At 37.5% G+C, this 21,261-nt stretch overlaps 1 protein-coding gene across 6 annotated transcripts in view; it reads right to left on the minus strand.

Moving 5' to 3' along the window:
* Window positions 1-20,995, minus strand: part of col16a1 (collagen, type XVI, alpha 1) — a 68,594-nt gene extending 47,599 nt beyond the window's left edge. For 5 of the 6 annotated variants that reach the window (XM_056741214.1, XM_056741212.1, XM_056741211.1 and 2 more), the window contains exons 1-6: window positions 20,799-20,995; window positions 17,658-17,751; window positions 13,092-13,160; window positions 11,935-12,052; window positions 2,723-2,846; window positions 1,412-1,693 (exon numbers count right to left, since the gene is read on the minus strand). In XM_056741214.1, coding sequence (XP_056597192.1) covers window positions 1,412-1,693; window positions 2,723-2,846; window positions 11,935-12,052; window positions 13,092-13,160; window positions 17,658-17,733 — 669 coding nt within the window. In that variant the 5' untranslated portion in view covers window positions 17,734-17,751; window positions 20,799-20,995. Of the gene's footprint in view, window positions 1-1,411; window positions 1,694-2,722; window positions 2,847-11,934; window positions 12,053-13,091; window positions 13,161-17,657; window positions 17,752-20,798 lie in introns of those variants that run through there. The other variant, XM_056741215.1, reaches the window with a different exon arrangement.
* Window positions 20,996-21,261: the final 266 nt, after the last annotated feature.

The following is a 21,261-nucleotide window of genomic DNA, read 5'->3' on the forward strand; positions in this document are numbered from 1 at the left end:
AAACGGGTGAGAAAAAATTCACCCTCCTCACAGTTGTCAAGAAGGGTAAAATTAGATATCTAGACCAAAATAATTTTTTGTTACAGGCTGTAAACGTTTTTTTTCCTGCTGTGAAGTTCCCATTTTAACACGGAGCTCAATGAGATTCTGCTCTCTTTTGGAGCCAGTCTGTAGCGGCAAGTCGATAAATTGGAATTAAAGTCACTTCCGTGTTGGCTTCACGAGAGAGATCCGAGATTGCCGCTCGGTCCAAACACGACCGTGGCCACCGTGGTACAAAAAGTTGTCGTTCTCATGTTGACGCAGGGAAGAGATCTTACGGGCATTAGAAAGACTGTAGAAAGAGTGATGTCTTATTTATTACAGAAAATAAAAGGTCTGTGGATTTTATGTATAAAAGAAGTATAAAAGTCAGACAGGAGCTAGGACCTGTGTTAATATTATAAAGTCTTTCCAGCAGAGACGCGTTAGGACCCGCGGTACAAAGGCTTTTAGCAGAGATACTCATAGATATCTATGGAGATACTTTCCAGCAGAGAGTCGTTGGAGGGAAAGATCGTCTTAAAATCACCCCCGAGGAGGTTGCTTTGATTCGGATCAGTATGTGAGTAACATTGGTTTTTCTGATATGTTGTTGTTTTGGATCTAATATTAGCTGTGAGACAGAGAAGTTCTGAGTTTCATTTTTTATCTGGAACCGCTTTAATATTGTACTCGTCCAGATACTGGAGAGAGTGAGAGCGCTAAAACTGTAGCAAGAGCGCGTTTTACTCTCTTACTCAATGATGAATAAAATTACTTTTAATCCGTGGGTCAAATATACATTCCGAACCGTAGTGTACGATCCGTACACCACTATACCGCAGGGGAGAGGAAACGTGCGTCGTAGAGTTGTTTGTCTGTTTAGGGCTGGCGTACAAAACATGGCGGCAAATTCAATGTATGTAAGCCCGCTCTGTATATGTTTGTATATATAAACAGCTTATTCTAAGGTATTAGAAACATAACGGTTCGTTATGTAAAGTCTTTATAAACCTCTGAAGAAATAGTTTTGTATATTATATTCCATTTCTTTCAATAGATCCTCCTAAAAACCCAATGTTGTTCCTTTAAATAATTATTATTAGTCTCCATATTTGTCAATGGACTTTGCAAATATCTAAAAGTATTAAAAATGGGTTGTCAACTTTGACGACACAGTTTTAAATCATTTTAAAACTACCGTGCTTTTTTCCTTTTTCTGAAAAAAAACAAAAACTAATTTGGACATATGAGGTTTCGGGAGGACAGCAACTATATATTACTTCAAAATTATTTCTAGTCCCCCTGTTACCTGCTACAATATTCCCTTGGATACAGATACCCCTTACAGGTAATCACTTTTTCAGGACACCATCTCACAGTTTCTTACCTCCACAGGGGCGGCGTCAGTAGCCCTCATACCCAACAACGTGTGTCCATTGTTGGTCACCGGGCCACGGAGCTCCAGGGGCTTGGTCTCAATGGAACTGCAGTCCACATGCAGTGAGGCAGCATCTCTCTGCAGACTCAGAGCCACTTTATGCCAGCGCATGTCCATCAGGGATTCCACACCATCCCCTTCGAATACACAACCCACCATGGTCCCTTCGGGGTCAGCCCCTCTCGCCCGCAGTGCCAGGTTGCCATCTGGCCCATTCCAGTCTAGTGAGAACTAAAGGAGTGAGATAAATAGGTACATAGAGAGTTGACAGTTTTATATCGAAAGTGTTATTATGCCACAGTTGCAGCACAGGGTACAGAATTAACATTCGGCAGCATCTGTCAACAGAAGGAGAAAATTTATTGGCCATAAATATTTCTTACCGGCCATAAAACTTTTTTTGTATTTTTTAAAATAAGTAAATATTTGACAAAGGAATTATTTAGCTGTTTTCCTCCCGTGAATGTTGTGAAGTGGCTTGTCGTATTTGATTTAAAATCTACAAATGAGTGCAACTGAATAATGCCTCAGATTTTAGTTGGTTTGTCACACAAGGCTATTGTATGGCTTCATAAGACGGGAAAAATAGAGCATGAATCATATAGGCCACTTTTATCATACTCTTATGTTGCTATTTGTCATTTTGAAGCTCCAGTACAAACTTCTCTTTTGATAAAGAACGGAACGTCTACGATATTCTTCTAACAAGAAGTCTCTCTAGTATTTCATGGATGAAAACATGAAATTGATTATGACTGAATGTTATTTGCACGTTTATATTTTTGTAGCTTATCCTTATTTAGCGTTAACGAATGTTAATTATGGACCTTGCATTAGCATAGCAACGCTAGCTTGATGCTCTGCACCCTAGCATCACCAAAACGGATGTTTTCAAACATTTTTCAAGAAAACTTTCTTTATCATTTTTATAGGTCAACAAAACAGACAGTATGGGTTGAGCCAATGTTGGCATGTCAGACTATCTTGGATGCTTAAAGAGACAGAATGCAATAGTTTGATTGCACCATAAAGCAACAATGTTTATGCAATTTGTCAAACTCAACTAACGCATGCCTAACTTGCCCATGCATGTTAAGATGAGGATTATAACATGAAAAATAACAGACAGATAACAAAACATTAGGATAAAGAAGGATACAGAAGACTACACAGTGCATTGTAGGTCGCAAAGGTCATAAATACAAGTAATGTCTGAAAATGGCTAATCCACAGAATAGATTGAGATGAAAGTGGGCGCACCTGAGGATAACCTTGCTCGTCTGATATCTGGAAAAGGTAAATGTTATCATTCAGACTTTTCTTCTTCAGCAGAAGGGTGAATACCAGGGTGAGCTCCGCCGGGAGTCCATGAGGAAACACTTGACTGAGGAGAAAAATGTTTGGTTAGACTACAGCGCACATACAAACAAAGAAATGCACGTCCACACACATAAAGCAAAGTAAAGAATCAGTGTGTGAACGCTGGGAGCAGTGGGAGTATCTCTGTATTAATGGTAGTCTGGATACAGAAGGAGGTATAACCCCTGACACTAATGCTGGAAGGAAATACAGCTCAGCCAAACTCATTCTCAACATTCATTTTCAGATAACAGTTTGTCAGCCTCTTGGTAGGTCAAGGGCATGTAAACACCAGGAATGTGCTTACCATCTTGAATCTATAACAGACTAAGTTTGGATGATACTACCACTATATTCTTTTTGCTTTAGAGTACGTTTACTGTGAACGGTTTGCAAACTTGCTTCTGGACTAAATTTGACCAAATGAGCCGTATAGACCACTTTGCAAGTGGTCTAAACACTGGTCTAGAAGTACTTCCGGTTTCAATTTTTATTACTTAGAAGTATGTTTTTGAATCTTCCATATATAATTAAATCTTAATAACCTGATTTTAAATAGATTTTTAAAAAAAAGCTTTTAAATTGGTTATAAATATTCTCTTGATTGTACTTTTGTCAAACGTTCTTCTGGACCAGCATTAAACCAGCGCTGTTTATGTCATCCCAAGAGGTTTATACAACAGAGCTTACTGAGTTTACTGTTTTCACGCATACACCACATCCAAAATAATGTGTGTAGCATGTTTGTTTCTGAAACAGTGACTTGACAGGTACTGAAAATTCAAGGTTAGCCCCTAGACAAGAAAAAAACGAAGGAAACATTAGGAACCTGGAAAGAAGAGAAAGACAGTTCTCCTACAGGATGAAACTTGTTTTGACAGGGTGAGGTTTACATCTCTGCCAAAAAGTCTTTGTGTTGATCAAACAAAAACTCCAAATGGTTTTCTTTTGAGTTATTTGAGTCACATACAAAGTACGAACATCATGTTCTTAATCAGTCTATGTTGTCTTGTAACATCCTTAAAACAGCAATTCGATTTTTTCTTTCTTGTTTTAAGCATTAATCCAATAAGCTACAAAGAAATAAATAAAAAAAGTATCTGAAAACAAGCCATGATATCCTATGCAATTTTGGCTCTGATGTAATTTCACAATTCATTTTTTTAAGGATGTGTTTATAGTATTACTGAAAATCCAAACAAAAGCAATGATGAGGATTTATTCTGCTTTATGACAAACCACTCTGCACTTCTTCAGGGATACAAATACAAAGATCAGTGTAAACAAACCCAAACAAACAGACCCCAATTCATTTTCTCTCTCTCAGGTGAGTTGAAAAACAAGATAAAGGAGAGCAAGAAGTAGACAGTTCTATTACAAGCCTAGTCTGAGCTTGACCAACACAGAGGGGGCCAAACAATTTAGGGACCATCTGCCGCTATCACACATCCCTACCCCACTGACACGACTTTACATTAAACTTTATCTCAACGAAAGTGAGTGTAGAAAAGCATTTATTCAGGAAAATGCAGGTCTTTTTCCCTCTGCAGTTAGCTGGTTGTGCCGAGTGAATTTTGAGTGCAGACTCTCTCTCTCTTTCTGGCTGTGTGACAAGATTTAGAGAGAGCGTTCAGGTTTCAAATAGGGAAAGCACCTGGGGCTCTGGAAAACCCATTCTTAAAGAAGAACTCCCTGATGATGGGGGGATTTGAGCATGTCTGTGTGAATGTATAGCCTTGCCTCTTCTTCCGAAGTTTCAGAAGGTCAAAATGTGAAACTTTCGTCCGCAAGACGATTATTATTGCAACTACTGAAGATACAATTTTAAAAAGAGATGAAAAGATTATACACTAAATGAGATTCTATTGCAAATCTACTGCGTAAATGATTTATATGATGTACTTTATTTATAATTCCTACTTCACATTTAAAAGAAATGTATAGATCAGTAGACTTGGAGTCCTTATATTTTTCTCATTCTCCTGAACCTTTTAGAGAGATGAATGAGGTATTTATATAGTGCATTGCTGTACAACCAAAGCACTTTACAATATGAGGGGGTCTCTGCTCAACCACCACCAGTGTGCAGCTTCCACTTGGATGATGCGACGGCAGCCACAGTGCGTTCACCACACACCAGCTATAGCTGGAGAGGAGATTTTTTTTTTTGATTTTTAAAAAACTTTAATTACAATACAATTAAAACCATAAAACCATTACCAGAGCAATCCAAGAGACAGATCTTGCATTGTGATTTATAAAAATGAAAAGGAAAAAAATATTTCATTTTCAAACACAGAGCATAAAACTCCTCTGTAGCACCAAATATTTTCAAAAGCTAATAAACAATTTGTAGCCTTATAAAACAAAAAATCAATTAGAATTCTTGATTTAATCATTGCCAAAAAAACCATTACGACATTTTGATCGCCCTTCTGATCCAATTTTTCTTTTCTACTCATATATATATAGCCATTTTCGCTTTCCCTATAATAAAATTAAGCAATTGACATTTAAACTGTTGGCTTCTTGTATATCTAAAACCAAAAATAAATATTTGTTCAGTTAAAGCCTCATCAAAACAAATAAAAACATTTTTTAAAACATCAAATAAAGGCCTAAGTCTTGAACACTGCATAAAAGCATGAAAAAGTGTTTCTCTTTGGAGACAAAACAAACATTGTTGACTAACATTGGGATTCAAAAGAGAAACAAAAGAATTTACAGCAATAATGCCATGTATAATTCTCCACTGCAAATCCCCACATCTTTTTGTTAATGGTGGCTTATAGAGTGCCCTCCACTCCGGTTTAACATTCTCTTGAATCACGAAAAAAGAGCGCCAAGGAGTATCAATTCTTCCATGTAAACCTTTTTTGTTAAATGCTTTTACACAAGCTTTATATAGCTGTTTCCCCTTAACATCATAAAAATTTATATTAGACACATGATTAGTTTCCAAAAAAATCCCAGAAAAACCTTCTAGATTTGGAGATAAGAACAAAATTGGAAATTGATCCTTATCATTAGGCAAACATTTTTCAGTAAAAAAATCTTCAAGCATGTTCCTTTCTTTTTCAGAAAAAAAGGACTGCAACTTCTCAAGAACTTTTGTCACAAGTCGTATTGATCTTAAGCCCAAGGAAACAGACAAATTTTCAACATCTTTAAAACCTGGGCCAGTTAAATTTATTAAAGTTCTTAATGTTGAGACCTTAGACCTACCAAAAACATCATTTAAAATTCCACATGTATCTAAAATGTCCATGCGAGCACCATAAACCAGAGGCTCTTCTAAAAGCCAAAAGAGTGAGTCTGTCGCTTCCGTTCTCCTCACTTTGAAAAGACCCCACACTTTAAAAAGATTTCTATAAAAAATCGGAAGTCCTGATGTATTGACTCTTTTAGGATCCAATAAAAACAGTTGCTTGTCCAAACAGAGTTCATCAACAGATTTAAAAATACCACATGCAACAGATTTCCAAGTCAAATTTTCTGAACAGGTGAGGAAACGTTGTATAAATTGTAATCGGAAGGCTGCAATTCTACTTTGTAGATGCATTAGTCCTTGGCCTCCTTCCTCTTTTGGTAAGTACAACACACTGTGTGGTACCCAGTGTAATCTGTCCCAAAAAAAGTCCAACAGGACTGACTGAATTTTTCCAAGTAACTGGATTGATGGATCAACACAAGCCACACGGTGCCACAAAGAGGAAGCCACCAAATTATTAATAATTAAAGTCCGCCCTCTGTATGATAAAGATGGTACAAGCCATTTCCATTTTTCTAATCGACTCTTTATCTTTTCAATGGTACCTTCCCAATTTTTCTGAACAAATGTGTCGTTTCCTAAATATACTCCCAAATATTTAATACCTTCTTTTGTCCAAGATAACCCATTAGGGAGAGTTATAACTTTATTTTTCCATTCACCTAACATAACTGCTTCACTCTTATTCCAATTAATTCTGGCTGAAGAAATTGTATTAAAATCATCTAAAACCTTCAATAATACATCAACATCATTCTGCTGATTAACTATTAAAACAATGTCATCAGCATAAGCAGACAAGCAGAGAGAAGTTTTACAATTTTGCAATGACACCCCTTCCAGAACTCTCCTAAAAGTATTCAAAAGTGGTTCTATTGCAAGTGTGTACAAAATCCCTGACAAAGAACACCCTTGTCTAACACCGCGACAAACTTTAAAAGGAGCACATAAGCCACCATTAATCTTCAGTACACTTTCAATATCACAATATAAAACTTTAATATATGATAAGAACTCAGAACTAATATTAAAGGCTTTAAACGTCTTCCACAAATAATTATGCTCTACACGATCAAAAGCCTTTTCTTGATCTAGAGAAATCAAACCCATATCAATTCCAAACATACTAGATACATCAAATAAATCTCTAATTAAATAAATGTTGTCAAAAATTGACCTACCAGGCACGCAGTAGGACTGGTCAGGGTGGATGATCTCATCTAAAACCTTCCCCAAACGAGTAGCCAATACCTTAGAGAGCATTTTATAATCGCAACATAATAAGGACACAGGTCTCCAGTTCTTAATATCGCTCAAATTGCCCTTCTTGGGCAGAAGTGTAAGGACCGCTCTTCTACAGCTCAATGGCAGAAGACCTTCAGCCAAGCTGTTCTTCAGAACCTCTAATAGGTCCTCTCCTATAATGGGCCAAAAGGCCTTGTAAAATTCAACTGGGATTCCGTCCAACCCAGGAACTTTTCCATTTTTCATTCCTTGAAGAGCTTTGTACAGTTCGTCCAGGCTAATAGCCTTTTTGAGCTTGACGTTTACCTCTTCTGAGACCTTAGGTAGATTTCCAAAAAACAAATTTTCATTAATTTCATGTTCGTTGTACTCAGACTCATAGAGCTTTTCATAAAAACAAACTGCTCGTTCTCTTATTTCTTTCGAGTCAGATACCAAAGATCCTGTTTCAGAGATTAAAGAATGAATAAATCTTTTCTGGCCATTCTTTTTCTCCAAACTGAAATTTTTTTTACATGGTACATCCATCTGTTGTAAACTCTTAAAACGAGACCTAACCAGCGCACCTTGTGCCTTCATTTCTTGTAGGTCCGACAACGCAGTTTTCTTAAAGTACAAGGAATCGATATAGGTTTGATTTCTACTTGATTGTCCCATTTCTTGAAGTTTTAAGATTTCAGTTTCTAAACTATTTATGGATTTAAATGTCTCTTTTGTGATATTTTGGGTGTACTGTTGACAGAAAATCTTAATTTGAATTTTGCCAAAATCCCACCATTTCTGTAAAGAGCTAAAATTTACCTTTTCATTTTTAAAACTTTCCCAAAAAAAATTAAAAACTTCCTTAAAATGACCATCACTTAATAAGCCAGTATTGAAATGCCAGTACGCACTTCTTGGTGATATCGAGTTCAAAAAAACTTTACATATGACTAGACTATGGTCTGAAAAACCAACTGGATTTATTACACAACTCTTGAAAATACTACAATGATGTCTGAAACTATAAATTCTGTCTAATCTGGCTAAAGATAATAAATTATCACGAGCGTGAGACCATGTATATTGCCTCATATTCCCATTTAAAAGTCTCCACACATCACATAATTCATTAGCTTCAATTGTTTGAATGAGCAATTTACGAGAGGGCATATGTGGCTCTACATGATTACGATCCACATTCTTCTCAACACAATTAAAATCCCCTCCCAGAAATAAATATTCATCACTTTTACACTCTTGTAAAGTTGTACACAAAATATCAAAGAAATCGATTCTTTCAATTGGCAAATTTGGGGCATACAAACAAATAAAAACAAAAACGTGTTTCTCAAAAAGAGCCTTAATTTTTAAAAGCCTTCCTTTCACAATTTCCTCCACTTTCACAGAACAAGGTGTAAAACTCTTAGAAAATAACATGGCTACTCCTCCACTACAAGAGGTCTTGTGACTTAAAAAACTTAGACCATTCCATTCTTTTGCCCATTCAGTAACAATTTTCTCATCACTATGCGTTTCTTGTAAGAAAAGAACATCTAGCTGTTTTTGTTTCACCATTTCATATATCTCCATTCTCTTTACACAATTTCTGGCACCGTTCACATTTAATGATGCAATACGGATCTCCCCCATGTGTAAATATGAAATGAAAAACAAAACAAAAAAAACATCTACATAGCTAATATAGGTTAAAGAAAATCGTAATTTAAACATCATCATTACTCTTTAGGATTTTCGTAACAAATTTCCTCAATCGATACACTTCTATCTCCGAAAAACAACCCTCGGTCAAAAACTTCTTAGTTTTATCGACAAAAAGTTCCAGGTCTGGAAAGTAGTCAGCCACCTCAACTCCTCTCCGATTTTTTGTTAATTTCAGAAACTTTTTAATCTCACTTACACTGTACTCAATGCATACCCATTCACTTTGGGAACCTTCCGAAGTATTAGAGTCAGAAAAATCACTTTCTGTTTCAAAATCATTTCTTTTTTCAATTTCTTTTCTTGCTTGTTTATAAGTTTCTTTTTTTCCATTCTTTCTCCTCTTTAGGGGAGTTTTAAAAACAATTTGGTCCACATCCATCTCACACAAATTAGTATGGTCTCCTAGAGATTCTTTTTCAGACAAACAAATTGTTGAATTGACTTGGGTGTCATTCAACGACTCTTTAACAACAGTGGAATCCGAACTAACATTTGATCTTATTTGATCACTGTCAGGTATATCATCCTCAACGATCATACTCTCTGCAATAGTTGGAGCTTCCTCTACTGTCTGGACCCAGGGCACTTTTCTCGTTGTGCGCTCGACAACCTGTTCTGCACTTATAGGCAGAGACTCGGCTGCACGATCCATTTGATCTTTATCCTGTGTCACATTATTATCTACTGCAACCTGTTTCGTGCTTGTGTTCTCAGGGCAAGCACGAATCAAATGCCCGATTCTACCACAGCCAAAACATTTCATTATATCGGTAGATGCGTAGACAGTATAATCAAAATCTTGAATTCTGAGTTTCAAATTTAAATTAAGCTCTGTTTTGTTGTCATTCAGAATCATGTAGGTGAACCTCCTAAAAGACACCACATGCTTTATTAGATCTGATTTACTTCCAATCGCGATCTTTTTAACAGGAGCGACAACTCTTCCGAACCGTGAGAGTTCTTTAACCAAAACATCGTCTTTAACGAAAGGTGGGACGTTTGATAAAATAACTTTCTTTGTCGGTGTGGACAAAGGAAGCACTGGTGTAAATACACCGCGAATCACTATTCCTCTTTCAACTACCTTGTCTGCATTATCGACAGTGTTTAAAAAACAAACTACTGCGTTACTCATTCTTGACGCTGCTAAAACACTTTTGTGTCCAGCAACTTCACCAATGGCCAAAACACAATCTTCTACCCTCGCCACGGATTCCACCTTCACTCCGTGCCGTCGCGTTAAAGCACCGAGAGCGTCAGCGCCCTGGGCAGCCATGCCCCAAGCACCGCAACGACGCCCAGGAAAAAAACAAACAAACCCCGACCAACCAAACAAAAACAAAAAAAGAAAAGAAAAACAAACAAACACACTACACTGACACCCAATAAACTAATGGAAAAAACACAATACGCATAAGCGCTCAAAACTCACCACGCGCTCTCTACCCTCGCTCAAACAGACGCCAACGCATGCGCAGAGAGAGAGAGAGAGAGAGAGATAGAGCCAATTCAGAGGGTGAGGATTATTAGGAGGTCATGATTGACAAGGGTCAGTGGAGCTCTGGCCAGGACATCGGGGGTTACACCCCTACTCTTTACGAGAAGTGCAATAGGATCTTTAATGACCACAGGGAGTCAGGACCTTGGTTTAACGTCTTATCCAAAGGAAGGTATTTTTTTACAGTTTAGTGTCCCCATCACTGTACTGGGGAATTAGGACCTACACAGACCCCATGCTGGTCTCACTAACACCTATCCTGCAGCAACCTAGCTTTCCCAGAAGGTCTCCCATCCAGGTACTGACCAGACTGAGCCCTGCGAAGCATCGGTGGGCAACCCGTCTTGGGCTACAGGGTGATATGGCTGCTGGCTAAATGTTACCTCATATAAGACCCCAAATGATTTTTTTCCCACATTTAATATCTCCTTTACTCATAAAAGAGCTCTTTAAAATATCTCTTATTTCTCTCAGACAGCAAAAAGATATAACATCGAGCAAATTGGGATTTCTATTTAACTCCACCGGCACTCTTCATAATGATATTCAATTATAATCTGAGTCACAGCTGACCCGCTCTATCAGTATCGGCCATTAAAAAATCCATTTCAGACGACCACTAGTCTGGATCTGAACCCCTGACCTGCAAGTCACACAGCAATCCACCGTTATCACCATTTACCGCTAAAACCAAGGCAATAAACTGCAATCCTCATGTTTATTTACACACGCTTAACAATTCTCTCTAAAAAGTGCGTCAGACGGAGAACATTCAACCTCTGATGATGGAGAGATAAACAGCTGCTCAAGCTCTGTTAGAGACAAACAGATTACACATCTAAACATCTGAAAAAAAACGGGTGGCTGTCCAAGAGGGAGGGATGACATGAAAAGATGCATTTCTCCTTCTTTCTGGTTGGGTGCATGCATCAACACTTATTTTACATCCGATCTATGCTCAGTAAAGGCATCAGCAGGAGGTTTTAGGTCTCACCAAAAGCACTTAAAGTTATTGTTAATAAAAGATTTAACAGCATTTTAGTGTAAAGGCTGAAAGCATTATATCATCTGCTTAACATCCCACATAAAATAAGAAAGTCTGCCAAGTGACATTATTGTACTGACACGATTGCTGATATTAATGTAAAACCAAGACTCAAATTTAAAGGGCAGGAATTTTAGGCTTGTACTGACCTGCTAGAATACTTTGGTACATCTTCAATTATGTCTTATTGCTCATTGGATAAGGGATGAACATTACAGAAAAGGAAAAGATACATTTATAAAAATGAATGAATAAACAAATCGAAACTAGCATTCTCTCTCAGAAGGTCTGAGGTGTCAAGATGAAATAGAGTCGGAAAGAAACAAAGGAGGGAAGATAAAAGTGTTTACTCTGTGGGTTGGATGAGTTGGACTTTCCCGAGACGCAGGATGAGAGGCCCTCTTGGATTTCGGATCTTCTTGACCTCACTGTTCTTCAGCAGAGAGAAACTTCGCACCAAATTGAAACCTGCAGATGGGAGCGATCAATCCATTTACCACCCCGCAGACTAATAAATCAGTGCGCTATTAGCTGACATGTCCTATGCAATGTATCAACTCTGCTGTGGCAGTTTTCAAATCACGCAAGACTAAGAGAGGGACCTTAACACTGTTAGTATCTATATCTTTCTGCTCAGGAACCGAGACGGCTTTATGGGCAGTTGGGGGTATATTAAGTGCATTAAAAGGCTTAAATGATTACAGATGGCAGTAGATTCACATAATTATGTAGTGAACTCCTATTTGGCACATCACTATACCAATGCATTTATTTGCATTTTTCACATTTCTTTGATTTTTAGGCATACTGTGCAGCATTTATGTATATACATTAAACCGTGTGAATCAAAAGGTGGGGCTTTTTCGCTCAACAATGTACAATTTACTAGCTTATAAGCAAGCAGGTGTTGTGTTTTGGTTACAGATCCTCAGCATACAGCACTGCTTGTGTGCTGGTTCTTCACCAGGTGTCAACAAAAATCAACAGTAAGACTTCTCTGGTCAAGCCACTTCAACAGCAAACCTGCACTGGTTGACCAACTATGAGTTTTGCTTGTACACAATGTGGCTATACTGGTCGACCAGCATGAAGCATTAATCTGCTTGGGAATTCATGGTTCATCATTTAGATTTAGACATTTAATAGACACTTTTATTCAAATTATTTTATCCAGCTTACAAATGACCCACATTTTATAGCCAGACTTTCAGTGTGACTCATGGCAAGATTTTCAATGAATAATATAACTTTGATTGTAGTCTGTTCCTTACAAAATCACGGACTATAGAGAAATTTTGACGGTCATATTTGAAGCCTGATTATCACTGTTCACCATCCACTTAAGTTGTCTAGAAATGCAGCCTTTGCATTCAGCAAAATAACTCCTTTTTCTGTTTCACAAAGGGAATAAATATGCAGTGTTCCAGAAGCATGAGGATGACTAGAAAGAGAAAAATCCGATTTTTTACAGAGGGTTTCGAGAAGCTCTATTAGCTGCAGTCTTTACCTGTGATGTTATGTCTGGCAGACTGAGAAAACTTCCATTCTTCCACTTGCATAGACGGGCAGCTGACACCTGGAGAATAGAAGACAGTCAAGTTGCAGCAGCGCTATCCTGCCATCTGTGAAAGATTTTGCATAAAACTAATTGTATAGCCAACTGTGAACAATCCTGTCAAAACTTGGTCCTGAGCCGAGCGTGAGGTAAATGTGTGATGATCAAACATTGTCTATGGCAGATAGACACCACCTTGTAGATGCAGAGATAAATATAACAAGGTCTTTTCTTTTAGAATAACTTTCACATAATCTCACTTTATGGAGACGAGGATATCAACAACGGGTCTGACAAAGTCTTGACTGATGGGCAATAAACTGGCAATGTCTAATCTCAAAATATATCACATTGAAATTGGTATTGTGCAATTCTTCATCTGTTTATCACTTTAAGCAAAATGGGTCTTTCATTGCTACTAAAATGGCCAAATCAACATATAAATAATAGCAATGTTTCAACACATTTTCAAGGCATCACAAACAGCCTCGATTTGAAACAGTCAGTAAGACAGCTATGGAACAAATGAAGAGACCATTCCAAATTTTCATTTCCAGTTCATTGTCTGTTGAACAACAAAGTTAAACCTCAGAAGTGACAAAGTCATCCAACAGCAATGTGAACGACTAACAGCATGACATGACACATTAAAACTATCAATTATTTTTAAACCTCTAAATACATGTACACATATTACTGATGTAGTGCTTTAAAGTGAATATTAACTTGTTTTCTTTGCAGTATTTGAGATATTAAAAAAAACATTTTCTGTTATTTTTACCTGTTTCTCCCTTTTCATTTTCTGCAAACAAATGCAAATAGAAACAATATATATTTATTACAGATTTGGGAGAAATATTGTTAGTAGTTCACAGAATGAAACAAAAATGATAATTTTAACTTAACATTACCTATAAATAGTAAATTCTGAAAAACTGAAAGTTATGGCCTGTATATGCATCACTCATTTAAAACTAAAGAATATAAATAAAATAGTGTAAATAAAACCCAATTTTTCCCAGTATGTGTGTGTGTGTGTGTTATACCGTTCAGAGGTTTAGGGTCACTTACTGATACTGTATTAATATTTGTTATCCCAATTTTACAAATAATATTAAACTCATCAGAAACATAGAATAACATAAATTAAATTGTTATGAATAAAAAATACAAAAAATAAAACATTTAAATTGTCACACTTTGACTAGAATTTGCGGTATTTTATCAGATTAACTTCTTGATGTCTCAACCTGGGATGCTTTCAAACACTATTGCAGAAGAATTCATCTACAATAAAATGGACCCCTACTTTCTGCAAGTCAAAAACATTTTTTCTAAATAATTTATACGTTGTCATTCATCTTATGATGAACAATTGTTAATATCATCAGAAGCATATCAGTATTTTTTTTAATAGTGAGCTTAACATGCTAATCTTAAACTGTAGTTCACTTTGCGTAACACACAGAATGAATACAGAATATAATGTTCCAACCTAGACAATTTTGAGCTTCCATTTCAGTTGTGATGCTGCCTTGACTGTAGGCTCACCGGCTTTTGGAAAAGAGCCATTTTCTCCTTAATGTAGACTTTAGAAAATTCTTGAGATATTCAAAAGACATAGTTTTTCCCAGTGAATGAGTGTTTTAAGACTAGAAGAGTTTTTAATCAGCATGGTTTGATTGGCTCAAAGATGCGTACATCAATCAACATGCATTACCGAGTTAGTGCGGTGTAGCGAGATGAATCAGAGATCAGACGAATATAAAAACTTCAGCAATAACAGCAAGCAGCAGCTCAGCCGTCTCGCTGAGGCGCAAACAGCGAAGAAAAGCAGGTGATGGGTTTCTAACTCGTATTCATTCCCTGTCAAGTTACAAAGAGCTCTTATCAAATCTGCAACACCTGAATCTCTCAACAGCTAGCTCGGCATGGAGGAAATGATTCCTGCGAAAACTTGTCTGACACTTGAGGAATTTATTTTGCATTGTTCTGGCATTTTCACTTTTTGAAATCAGACAGACTCGGCTGTATCCCTTTTCTTCTCTGTTCTACAAAGCTTCCTGCTTTCACAAGGCAAAAGGCGGGATTAAGACGCAGAGATGTCAGGGAGGAGATAGGAAATCTGGAGGCGGCTCTTTCTCCTGAGGGAAAGCTGAATGGAGGAGGATAGGAAGTGCGTTTCATACAGAACGGGCGAGTCACCAGGCGACACAGACAGACAGCACTATACTGTTTGAAGTTTGAGTTTAAAATGATTTAACATAAGATTCAGTTGATTCTTAATTTACAGATATGCACATGCCGTTTCAACAAGGTGAGATCACTGCAAGACTGTTAGATACATCTGTGGTTTAACAAAATATTATAGTAGCCTATGGCTTACCTGCCAAAACACTGACAACTAATCTGTCAACACGTCTTTGTCAAAAAGACAATGTGAAAGAAAATTGTTTTATTAGTTTCTGGTGCTGGTAAGCTAAAGTAAGAGAATTTACAGTCACCTCACCAGTCAAAACATCTTCTCAATAATATTATCTTGAAGGCTCATAGAAATAGAAATACTGCTTGGTGCCCATACCCTTCACAATCTCTCCCTCAGCAACTGCTCTTTTTGTCCCCGATTGCATATTGTTTATTATATTTTTCGGATCTACAGTTTGCATGAAGAAAATTATTATATGATATTATAAAATGATTAAAGTCAATAGGGTCTCAACACAACATGGGTATAAAAGCAGCTTCAAAGAGCGATCTGCCCTGTAAAACAAGGGCAAGGGGTAAATGGTTGAGGATTTGGGGAAAGGGATGCTGCTCGTGCAATCATTGCATCACTTCTAGGTGTAAAAACTGCAACAATTATGAAATGGAATATAATGATAAAATATTTGTTTTTTATTATTTTGAAATTAATAGTAAAAGGTTATATCTTAACAGCATTTTCTTAATAGTAAGAATACTTACTAATCGCATAAGGTAAAAACAAGTCAGAACTTTTGGGCAAGTTCACAAGACAATAAGACATACATTCAATGTTACTTTCAAAGAATGTTGTTCAAAATCTATCATAGCTGATTGTGAGCTGTCTAAAAGACCATAAAAACTTAGTAGACTTCATAGTAAAATAGCAAGTTTTTGATAGATGAAGCAATAAAGAGGACAGAGGTATATCATATTTCAGTAGAAGTCATTCTGAAGTCACATATGCATTATTACAGGAGATGAGGCAAAAATCTCTACTTCTAAGTATTATGATATTTTTCCTCATTATACTGTATTGATATTCTTACCCCACGAATCTATATTTTGAGTTACATTTTTCACAAAAAATATTTTTGGGATTAAGAATATTGAGCCATTCATAGCAAATCAATGAGAAGGTGAAACATACTGCAGCATTGGGTCAATGCACATTCACATAATGGGCCACCATAAAATGAGCTAAGAACATAACTGCACAAAGCACCAACATCTATTAAAAATACTACAATACCATACCATACATTGAAGACAATCACAATATTGTTTTATCGTGACAAAGAAATAGTTTTTGTAGATTCTTGGTGTTTTCCCAGAACTAACACATACAGTATAGACAAAAAAACTGAAAGTGTGGCCATAGACTTACACCCCTCGCTGTTTGTACCTCCTGCCTAAAGATCACAGAGAACCAACCTGAGATGAGTTTAACAAGGAAAAGTGCAAAAAAACAACACATTCTAGCAATTTCAAGGTGATGAGTGATACAGAAAAGGTCTACACGAGGTCTACATGAAGACTCCTCAAAACAAACTGCGCTTTCTGTGTTTTCTCATATTATTAGGCTGGTGACCTGTTCCAGCATGAAGGACAAGCTAAGAACGGAATTACATTGAGATTGTATTGAGTCATTCAAAATGTAGTTTCCATGGCATTGACGTGTACTAATTTACTACTGAACATGTTATAGATGACTGACATATGACTCACTGTATGAAAAAGACACGGAAATATGGAAAGATCCAAAGTTTCCATGAGCATTTTGTTTAAAGCTAAACCCTGGCAATCTAGAGAACAAGGCAACATTTGACTTGCACTCCAAGTCAGTCTGAGACATTTTCCACAGTTCTCTATTCTTTTATGATTTTCTTCTTTCTACGTGCCAGGCCTATGAAGGGAAATGATTTTAAATATGGACAATGAGCACTTGGCTTAGTTTTGTGATGACACAGATGTTCACTGAGCAAACATATGGGGAAATCCGATTCATTCGGAAAAATATTGTAATCGTTTATTATCAACCAAAGGAGGTCAAACTATATTTTTATTATATTTATACAATCTAGTAATTTTACAGTTATTTTGTTAAAACAAAGTTCCAAAAATGAAGATATTAAAATCTTTGATTTGTGGTAGTGAACACATGCTCAAAGTTCTCAAAATATCACAATTTTGTGTTGAAGCAACAAAACATCTGACTAAGCTGCTTGAATTAGCATTTGCCAAAGTCATGCGTTGAGTTGAAGACCAGACCCTTACCTTCAGCTGATGCCAGTCGACCCCTGTGACCCAACCAGATGGTCAGAAGCACCAGAGAGGACCAGATGACCCTCATGACGCCCTCCTTCAGCTCCTTATATGAACCAAAGAAGTAAACAGGTGAGAGGAAAGTATTTAAGCAGACCAAGACATATGCAAATAATCAGGATAAGGTTATAAACCTTCTGCTTTATGACACCAGTGTCATTATTTTACATTTAATAACATACGTCTGCAGTGAAACAGCTTTTAAATAATTACCCGAAAGCGTAAGAAAGCATGTGGGCACAGTCAGAATCAATACAGTCATTATGGGCACGTTTATAATAGTGTCTATTAAAGAGGATGAGTGCTTTTTTTAGAGTATAAATTGTGCTAATGATCCATAGCATTTGCAATAAAGCTTTGTAACCCATGACGTCTGATGATTAGCATTACTGTGTCCATCTGTCCCTCTCTGCAAATGTGTAACACATGGTAATGCACACTTCAAATGTGAAGTTTGATTAAATTGCAGATTATTTCATGCACTTTATATGTAAAATCGTACCATTCAGCTCAAATCTTAAATCATTATAGCATTGCTTACCCACGCAAATCATACCAACAGCTTCAAGGGTTTTCCAGCAGGAAACAATAAGCACCTATGACCAGATGTCATGTGTACATCTTTACTTTGAGTATTCAAGTATTCATTTTTCACTGATTGCAATGTACAAATAAACCACATACTAACATGTACATTTACACATGTCCACAGAACCTACACTAGCTCGCTTTGCTGTTTACAGACATGCCGTTGGCTTAAAGTGACCCCTACTCTCTTACCGGCATGTCTCAGCATGAATCTGTCAGAGTGACATATTAGTCAGAAAACCCAAGGGGCAAGGTTCTCTTCTCTGCCTTTTATGGTTACTTGTAAATTTCAGCCTGCCGGTGATGTTCAAGGAGGCGACACCTTATCTGCATCCTCCAACTGAGGTCAGACAACCTGTAGGCTCAGTGTTGAGACGCTGAAAGTGATGGTGTTATAGAAAATAACATTACCCCAACATATGCACGATGTGAATTGCTCTTCTTTCAGTTAGCAAAGGAAAAGCTTTCTCCGGATCCCGGCACGTCTGTTCGTATCATTCCGATTCAGTCATTTACAAGCACTACCTCGCTTTTCGGTGCATTGTTCGAGGAAACAAGACAACATACATTTCAGGTGAAAGAGATGGAGATGTAGTCCATTTACCTGTACTCAATGCCTCTGGGCAATTTCTCATTACTGTTCACTTTTTTGCGAAAAAAGAAATGGAAATTAAAGCTTTCGCTTGTTTTGTTTCACTTTGTTTACCATGCAGTAAAAGCAGGTGGACAGCGCAGATAAAATAAATGGTCTCGCTCATATTCTGTTCTGGCTCGGTGCCCAGCAATCTGAAGCCTATAGTGGAATTGACAAAAGCGCTAGTTAGGGAATCAAGTACGTGGGTTGAAAACACACCAGGGCCACAATTCATAACATTTCAGTGAAAGACTGATTGTTACAATCAATCTTTCGCATGCGAAAACAATAATTCGCCACCATCTTAGAGAATAGTGAAAAACAACAATGTGCCGTTTTAATAAACAGGCACTTTAATTAGACATTGTTAAAACGTCTACAGTTACCGTCTGTAGAGCACTGACAGGAAGGAGGTTGTCAAGAAGGCGTGTATGTGTGCTGTTTTCATGTCGTGCCTGTGAGCTCAGGGAGAGAGAGAGACTGTGTTATGTTAAACTCCCTCTTCAGAACACAGTTTTATAAATTGTGCTTCCAGCTAGATTAAAAACGCTACTAAAATCGCCAATAGCGTCAATTTATCATGTATACGAAGTCTGGTAGAACCTTTAAAAAGGGGCATCTGGTGTACTGTGTGATATTTTCCTGAACAGAAAATAATGATTGAGATGGCGTTGCAGATTCAAGGTGAAACGGAGGACATGCGGTTACAAAAACCTGGGAGCTACAGAGCAACATCAAACATGAGAGCATTCCAGACAGATTTATAATCTGTGTAATCGGGTCTGTGGCATTTGTAATCATATCTGCAGCGCTGTTTAACCTTCAATTACAGTTGTTTTACGATCATTATTTCTCAAATAAGCATTTTATTAACTGCAACTTTCTTATATATGTCTCACATAAATCTCACTACTTCTTAGTACTCTTCTAGTACAGACTAGAATGCGTTCATGTGCTTGGTTTATCTAACCAAACTTGATTCTGGGAAGAATGTGTGCTTAATGAGAATAGTCTCTGTGCACAGGTTTTGCAGCAGTCATCTCTTCACCTTTTCCCACCCCGTCTGCATTAGAAACAGATGGTAGTCTCATCAGACAGAGTATTAGTTTTTCCACCGCCTCTGACTCCCAGGAGCTGATTTAAACACCCCACCTTAGGCAGAGAGTGTGCTGCAAACGCTTCAGAACGGGACCGCGTATGAACTGAGGGCTGTATCTAGTTTAAAAACACCTTGCCAGGGGCTTCCGGCAAGCATCTCAATGCCCTGAAAGTGGCATCATAACTGACAAGCAATATTTGCAATGCCTAAATCCAAAAATTATCATAAGTTTGTGATTGCACAGCTGCACACTGCAGATGCTGGCATGCGTCCCCATTCTCTTCATGCAAACAGGAGCACAGGGAATCAGGGATGCGATGATGTTCCTCCAGGCGCGTGTGGGGACTGAGCGCGCGCGCGAAAAACGCGCTTTTACCGCTGGGGGGCACGATTAGGGCAACAAGTGAACAAAAGTTTTTACCAGAAACAAAAGAGGTTCAAATAGGCTACAAGAGAAACTACTTGAGCGAATTGCATAGTGAATCTGACCGTGTGTGGCACGTTTGCACAATCTTGTGCATTAGCAATTGTTGCTAGTTTGAAATTGCAGCGATAAACGGAATAATAAACAAATAGGTTAAATTGCCTGGAAATCTTTAATAAGCGACACTTTCCTATAATGTGCATCGTTTAACGAAATGTAACATTGTACTGATATGTAATGCATGCAATCTAAGGTAATACGAAATATAAAATACGCTTTTAAAGAATAACAATTGCTAACTTTTGTCTATGCATTGCGAGTTTCCCGTAGATACAAAAACAACTTTACCTTTAGCAATCGTTAGTCCAATGAATTATGGCAACATTAATCCACAGAAAACTGTTCTTAATGTAATCCAGTTTGGTTAAAGAGCTTCCAAGAGTCTTCTCCAGTGTGGATAAAGTTTTCTTCTTCTCCAGTTCCTCTCTCCCCTCCCCTCGCAGTTGTTTTAATAAACTTTCCTCTCGCGGACGGAGAATCTCCAGGATAACGCATGAATGATGACATCATCCGTGTGTGGAAAACACGCCGCAGGCTTTTCTTCCCGATCCAACCTCTCACAAGTTCTGCTCTGTTCAATCGAGTTAAAAACTTGTGGCAATGCATAGCTACTGTTCTGGTTTGATCAGTCATTGGTGACAGAAATCTAATGCGAAATTAGAAATTATTTATGTCAAATATATTACATATTGACCGATCTCTCAAGGTCCTGATGGTAACCATATGTGTGAGTGTGGTTCTGGTTCTTGTT

Source organism: Triplophysa dalaica, chromosome 25 (assembly GCF_015846415.1).
Source record: "Triplophysa dalaica isolate WHDGS20190420 chromosome 25, ASM1584641v1, whole genome shotgun sequence".
In the NCBI taxonomy this organism is placed as follows: Eukaryota; Metazoa; Chordata; class Actinopteri; order Cypriniformes; family Nemacheilidae; genus Triplophysa; species Triplophysa dalaica.